The sequence below is a fragment of the Thalassophryne amazonica genome, chromosome 15 (genome assembly GCF_902500255.1).
Source record: "Thalassophryne amazonica chromosome 15, fThaAma1.1, whole genome shotgun sequence".
Taxonomy (NCBI): domain Eukaryota; kingdom Metazoa; phylum Chordata; class Actinopteri; order Batrachoidiformes; family Batrachoididae; genus Thalassophryne; species Thalassophryne amazonica.
Window position 1 is genome coordinate 31,016,930 of NC_047117.1, and position 8,011 is coordinate 31,024,940.

Below are 8,011 nucleotides of genomic sequence, written 5' to 3' on the forward strand. Positions count from 1 at the left end.
AATCACAAGCCAGCAGTAGGCCTAAAAGGCTTTAGCTAATTCTCGAGGTTGGTCATCCAGGCATTTAACCTATAGGGTTGGGTTTTGTCGGTGTACACATCACCGAACTCAATAAATACATATCAGACTCGTAAATAAAGTCAATTTAATGTACAATGGTTAATTTCAGGTCAGCTTGGTGTATAAATCTCACCATTCCAGGCAACGATAGCTGGTTGATAGAAACAACTTAGGGACAAAACCAGACCTGCTGATTTCAATAGAGTGTGTTTTAACTGAACAGCCAGTCACGGAAGTAAGAATTCTCACCTTCGGATTGTTCACTTTGCTGAAGTGACGTGGCACCGACCTCGAGAATAAACTTCAGTAGAGCAGTAACGTCACATATTATTTTCATTTACTCACTCATCTCAGACAAATTTGCAGAAGTTCCATTTCTCAGACTCATTACTGTTGTGGTTATGACTCGCAGACTGAGAGTTAAACTCTCGTCTGTATGTTAACGATGTTAGCATTTTTAGCAAGCTTCACTTGTTAGCTCCACTTAATGTATGATTACTGGAAGAAATACGCAACTCATAACTTTTAATGTCCACAGAAAAGTAAACCCTTCTTCTTTGGAGATTTTTGGCCGCTTGCAAACCAGTGTTGCCAACTCCTCAGTAAGAAAAGTAGCTATATTGGCTGTCCGACATGTCACAAGAAGTCGCTAAATGATGTCATCGTCTAATTTGCATATTATTTGTGTAACAGAGTTAATATGGACATAAATCTCTGTAAATTGGTTTTTGGTTGTCCCATTGTTTTCTTATAGTTTCAGTATTACCCGGTACTATTTTTTGTGTGCATTGCTCTGTATTTTAGTTGGTCTTCCGGGCTCTTCTTTATTGAGGGTGTCCCTTTCTTCGTCGCTTTTGTTCCGCTATAAATTTGGGAGTATCCATCCACCTCTTCCCTTTATGGCTTGATCTAATGGAAGAGGTATGTGGTCCGCGTCATCTGTTTCCTTATATCTCGTATATATATATATATATGTTTTTTATAGAATGTGGAGCCAGATGGACTTGAACTGATGTTTTATTTTATGAATTACCAGGTATACAAATAATGAATGTTTATGAGTTCAATGGTATGAATATTTCATGAGGTGAATGCTGGAACATACCATTCAACAAGGCTTGTTGAATGTTTGTTCCAGCTTTCACCTCATGAAATATCCGTTCCATTGAAAGAATGTAAAAACATTCATTATTTGTTTTATATAATGGCTAAAATAGATCCTTGTCATTTGATATTTTATTTATTTATTTATTTATTTTTGTTCTTTTTGTTCTTTTTTGTTCTTTTTTTCCCCCTGTCTGCATATATAGTAATGGTAAATGCCACACTGGCAGAACCATTTATAAACATTAATACACATATATGCAATTTATTCTTGCAAGACAGAAGGTATGTAGTGCATGAGTGAATGTGGTGTGTGTGTGACCCCCATCCGCTCTTCCCGATCAGCCTACAACATCCCACTCAAAGCCAACCGACAGCTTTTATCAGGAAGGGCCGACCACAAAAACAACACAAAGACAGACAAGAACGAGAGACAAGTGGTGAAGACAATAACTGTGACTTGAGACACCGAGGAGACGGGGCCCCAACCATACGACTTACCATGACAAACAACCACACATGAACAAACAGTGACAGCAACAGTCTGTTGTCTAATTAGTGAGCATCCATACCCTAATCCAGAACACCATAGTGTTAATCCTCTTAAGAGCACCCAAAAAACGAATTGTGGTGACGGCCACAACCACGCGGCCATCCACACACAGAGACCCAGATCACAGCTAAATATCTGATCACTACTGTGACTGGTGTGTTGGGCCAAGACAAGAGTACAGAACCTTACCATATGACATGGACCACTCTGGCACGTCAGAAGCCACGTGGCATTTGATATTTTATTAATTTATAAACAACAGAAAAGGGACTTACATTTTGGTGTTCCACTGCCGCTAAAGTCCAAATTGTAACGTGCAGTCCAGTGATGCTGTGAACTGACTTTGGACTTCCATAACAATAAAAAAGAAAAGATTTTGTGTAGTTCCTCAGTCCAGCCAAAAATCATGTGTTTCATGTGAACAGGTCTTCATGCATCCAGACGGCTTACAGCGGAGTGGATTTTGTGTGTGTATGTGTATATGTTACAAGAATTAGCAGCATCACTTAGCTCAATTAAATCATTGTGTCGTTGTCCCCCACGCACACACACGCGACCGGGTCGGTCAACTGTGTATGTCCTCAGTGCAGCGAAAAAAAAATTCAAGTCAAACCTGGTCGGCGCTTGTGCGTGTGTGTACTACCAAAAAAAGACTGTACATCCTCAGTGCAGTGAAAAAAAATCACATTAAAATTAGTCCAGCTTTTCATTCCAGCTTCCTGCCAACAGCCTCCAGACACCACAGTGGATTTGTTTTGTGTGTGCGTGCACGTGCGTGTTTTGTGTGGGCACGCGCATGTGTGCACATGTGGGCGCGGGTACATGAGACATGCGCTCGTGCATGTGTGTGTGTGTGTGTGTGTGTGTGTGTGTGTGTGTGTGTGCAGAGTGCAATGGTACCAAACGTATGGAAACAAATTTGCACTCTAAATGGAACCAAGCTGCACTCTAAATGCAATACAACACATGTGATATACAAAGCACCAGTCAAATGACAAGGATCCACTCAGCCGTTATATAATATGTTTTATCTTATTCCCTCCTGGACCCTTTTTGCTTGCTCTAATGGAAGAGAGTGTGGAGCCAGATGGACCTGAACTGAAGTTTTGTTTTATTTTATGAATTACCAGATCACCAGTCATTAAATGGAGTGAGCGCCTTCCCCCTCCAATTTTTCACGCCGTGGCCTGTGTGACCATCCACACCACATCAGCAGTTACTAACCCTACACACCACAACGCAGAGTGAAGAATAGATTGGTTACATTTGCATATTATGTTGAACAGATGCTGAAGGAAAAAAGAATAATGTTGTGGGAGATAATACTGTAAATGTTACTGTGGCCTTGTCTTTTGTTTGTTTACTGTTTGTTATTGTTTTTGTTGAAATAAAGTTTTGATTAAAAAAAACAACAGCAATTTCAAAGGGAATTTTTTAGTTAGAGAATCTCACACCGTCTGTTATAATAATAAAATGCAATGTAAAAACACCTTAATATTTAGAACTATAAATAAATTTGATTCTTGGTCTCTTTATTTATTTTGCCATTAAAAATGATATCGTGTCTTTCTTAACAAACATGACACTGACAGACATCTCACATACATGGAACCTGGGGACTTCAGCTCTATAAAATATGCTACACCAGGAACAGAACTGAAACTGTCCATCAATAACTTTTATAGTACGCAGAAAGATGTAACACAGAAACATTTTTTAAACTTTTCATTAAATACGTACTGGTAACATACACAAATATGTAGTACCATAAATGCTGTTTTTTTCTGAATGGGGAACATGTAAATATTGAGGAGCAACTGGGACCAAATGCACACACGCGTCTCCGCTACACACGGAGGTAAAGCTGTGTAATTGTAACATTGTTTTATTTCATTTTTTTCTTTGTGCATCATGACCGTATCGCCTGATGGTAACTGAGACATTAATGAATGATGCGCACTGTGAGTCTTTCAGTTTGACGCAAAGCGCCGCCTGTAGGTGGAGGGGGGGAGAGAAGGCTCCGCTCACAGCACCACAGACGCACACCCAGCAAATGGATTCCACTTGGCCTGGGGCAGACTAAGCTGGTCACCCATCGACCTGGACAGTCTCTTGAAGTGCTGCAACTCAGCAATCTGATATGGACGACCTCCGGTGTATAACGATGATCTGATCATGAAGCAAGCTACCTTCATGATCAGGCGCAAAGTGTGGTGTCACAGATCGGAACTTTTCTTCAGCAACGAGAAGGAATTAAAGTATTTCATACTTCGTTTTCCAAGCTTTATGTGGATTTTTTTTTCTTAAGAATGAATTCCACTGAGATGAAAAGATAAGACGACTTTATTATTTAGTTACTCCATGTTTGAATTTACTCCACATCAGCCAATGCCGTAGTGTGCAAAATGTATAAAAAAAAAGTGCCACAGTGTTCAAAAAGTAAAACGTAAAAGTTGCAGCTTATAGTCCGGAAACTACAGAGCATGTGCATAAAAAACCCCCATTGAGAGGTTAACGTCACACTGCTGTAAAGCGGTATCAGGTCAAGAAGTATCAGAGACTTTTTATGAGTACAAGTATGAGTAAATGAATACGGGATTGGGCCGATACCCAATACTGGTATCGGCATCGGTGCATCCCTACTTACAATCATATCAAACAAGTGTGAACGGCCCAAGGACATTACATCAGTGTGTTACATTTACCCTTACAGCACGGAGGTTCCCAGTTCAAACCCCACCCCTGCCACATTTTTCCATATAATGTGGAGTTGCATCAGGAAGGGCATCTGGCATAAAACCTGTGCCAATTCAACATGCAGATCCACCTCAGATTTTCTGTGGGGACCCCGAGTGCAAACAAGGGAGGAGCCGAACGGACTTACTTTTTATTTTTGTTACATTTACACTTACTAATATAGTTGGCCTGAACCATGGTAAGTGAGTAACAGTAACGCAAATTCATCATGCTGACCCAACAAATTTCCATTTAGGTCTACATTTACCCTTACCAATATAGTTGGCCTGAACCTTGGTAATTAGGTAAAAGTAACACAAATTCATCATGTTGGCCCAACAAATTTACACTTAGGTCACTCAGCAAAATTATTTCTAATGAAATTAACACATTTTACTTGGGTGGAAATACCTGAGCAAGTAATTTTTTTGAGTGTGTTTGGGGTATCAAACTGAATGGAAGTGAATGAATTCTGACGTATGTTATCAAAAAATAACTCAGAAACGTTCACCAAAAACCCAGTAAGTAAAAACCCAGAATTCCGGTAATTTCGAGAAAACTGGAAATTATGTGTCACATTTACTGAATGAACCCAAGGGGAGTGCTGTGTACCATTCAGTGTTGCCACAGTTACTTTGAAAAAGTAACTTAGTTACTTTACTGATTACTCAATTGTAAAAGTAACTTAGTTACTTTACTGATTACTCAATTGTAAAAGTAACTGTTAGATTACTAGTTACTTTTTTAGTTACTTTTCCCAGCTGCCGACAACAACCCTCTGCCACCTCAACATGACAATGATACTTGTTTTGCCAAAACTCACTTTATAGTCACCCTTTCTTGACTTCAATGAAAATAAATACTTGTTTTATAAAAAGTAAAATAAAGACGTCTTTCTTGACCTCATATTTAACTGTTGACAGCACTGTAACAGTAAAACTTGCAATTTCGAGCCTACATTGTTTATAAAGGTAACTATTAAATTCTAACATTTTTCTAACATTTAAATTCTCTCTAAACATTTTACTTGTCGAAATTATTATTATTTTATGCAATATTAGTAGTTGTAGTAAGAAAAACGGCTTCAAAACTGGACCTTTAATCTAGGGGTGTTGTGGGGGGCACATCCTTGCCCCACGCCCCCATTCCATCTGGATTCGCCCCTGCTTTGGCGTTTGAGCACAAAGAATGGATAACATTTATTTATGCAGAAAACAGGACCAGATTTACAGGTAAGAAAGTTTTATTGCGTTTTCACATCATGTGGTCCTCAGAAAGAGCGTTTAGGTGCATTTGAGTGGAAAATAGTGTTAGTTGTTGACTCGTCGCGGAGGATCAGCTGTTTTTAACGACCAGATACAGAGCAGCTCAGCTCAGAATTCTAAATAAAGGAGGAAAAAACATAAAAATGTCTTTGTAAAGTTCAGTGCAGGTGTGCTGATCACCGCGCTTTAAGAGGTGAGGACGAGTCGAGCAGCTGCAAAAAACCGCGGATTAAAAACTCACAGCTCGCTTAAAGTGTGTAGTTCAGTCGAACCCCGACCTCCTGCCCACAGACCAAGTTTAATGCTGTTATCGACCCACAATGAAAAATAATAGTAACGCACAGTGACATGGAGAAGTAACTTTAATCTGATTACTGATTTGGAAAGATTAACGCGTCAGATTACTCGTTATTAAAAAAGTGGTCAGATTAGAGTAACGCGTTACTACCGGCATCACTGGTACCATTATGTAACTGTCACATATTGTGGTCCTGTTTTGTTCCTTTTCTGAATGTGCATATTCATCTGACTTTTCTGTGCTTTAACAAACTCATGCTCTCAATGTTAATTTGGGAATTTAAATTTTGAAATTGAAGCATCTCAACTTCTCAAATTTATAGCAGTGAGCAAGTAACAAATTTCAGGATGTATTATGTATTTTTCACCTGTTTCTTTAGCATCGCTTACCTGTCACTGAGATATCCAAATAAAGGCGCACCCAACATAACACCAATAAAAAAAACGGTGGCTGTTGCTTTGTTCATGCTTTTTCTGCTGCACACGAGATCCCACTGGAAAAAAGTATTTTACAGTCATTTTTTCACTGTTGTATTAATTATACTGATGATGAGCAACATCTTGTTATAATAAATAAGCTGTTAAAGAAATAAATGTTTGTTGAGAGAAACTCACCTCTGTTGCCAAAGTAGATTTAAAGGTGCTGTTGTCATACACCCATCCACTCTGACACAGAACTATTTCAGCACTGTCACTGCTGTTTGAGCCCGACAGATGATGATATTGTGGTTTTGAATACATCTTACAGTAGCTGAGAGTTCCGTCTGACTCTGCTGGAATACCGACAGACAGTTTCTGTTCCAGAGTTAAGTTCCTAAAGACGTTTCCATAGTCCAGAGGGCTGAGGTCACAGTGGTGTGGCGGTACAGCCGCCATAAAGTTATTCAGTAGAAAGTTGCATGGCAGTGTGATTCGAGAGAGTGACTGAATCAAGATTAGCTGAATTTGGAATTTTCCAAAGCCGTTAATGTCTGAAAGTATGTTATCAAACTTCATTTTGCTGTGCTTCTAGAGCCAGTGCAACTCCAACTGACAAAAGACTAAAGGGAGGTGACGGGACAGTGGAGGTGAAGATTAATTCACTAGCACAGTGTCAATCATTAATATCATCTTCTAAAAAGTCATTTGTGTTGTGCGTGAGTAGGTGAACTATATTTTTCAGCAGTAACAACCAGTCGTGAGTTCTACTGTTAGTGAAAGGTCAGCGCAACCTGCATTTTTAAAGGCATCTGATTAAAACGAACTTTGTCCAAAACGGCACTATTCACCCACGAAACCAACTGATTCGTATTACATCAACTATTCAGGCAGGAAGATGAATTCAATCACCTGTTTTGGGTGCACAGGTAGACACAGTACGTGGTAGGACATCGACTCACTGATGCCAGGATTTTCTACCTCTGCTGTACAGTAGAAAATATATTAGAAAGGTCTAGTGATAAACTATTTTCGTAACAGCCAGTCACATCACGCGCTTATAAAGTTAAACATGTACAGTTAACAAGAAATAGAAAGAAGGAAACAAACAACCCAGTCTCACGGCAAGTCGTAATTCAGCAGCAGGAAATATACATTAATCTATTGGTTCGTGATGTTGTAATGAAAAGCACCTGGGGGTAAGGAGTAGGATTAGGCTATGGTTAAGGTTAGGGTTGGGGGTAAGCAGTGGAGGGCACAGTTCCAATAATCCGATAGCATAATTATCGAAGATAATGTTTTCATTATCAGTTTATCTTTTTAGATAATTTTAAAAACCATTATCGGACTAATTATGTTCCGATAAATTTTTGTCCGATAACTTTTAGACCAGTAACGTAGTAAACAAAGCTGAACAGCAGCAAACATTTAAAAAATTTAAAATCATTGAACCCCTACCTGTTAAAAGTTTCTTAATAGATGTATAGTTCCACTCTCTGCAAACAGAAGAGAGCTGCCTCCAGGAGAAACTACTCCATCCTCTGCAGGCAAAGGAGAACCAAAAAAAAAAATAATAATT

At 39.1% G+C, this 8,011-nt stretch overlaps 1 protein-coding gene across 1 annotated transcript in view; it reads right to left on the reverse strand.

The window, feature by feature from the left end:
• The window catches only part of LOC117526115 (solute carrier family 22 member 7-like), a 36,700-nt gene extending 29,677 nt beyond the window's left edge, over positions 1–7,023 (reverse strand). Inside the window, exons 1-2 of the mRNA XM_034188138.1 lie at positions 6,631–7,023; positions 6,406–6,509 (exon numbers count right to left, since the gene is read on the reverse strand). Coding sequence (XP_034044029.1) covers positions 6,406–6,509; positions 6,631–7,011 — 485 coding nt within the window. The 5' untranslated portion in view covers positions 7,012–7,023. The remainder of the gene's footprint in view (positions 1–6,405; positions 6,510–6,630) is intronic.
• Positions 7,024–8,011: the final 988 nt, after the last annotated feature.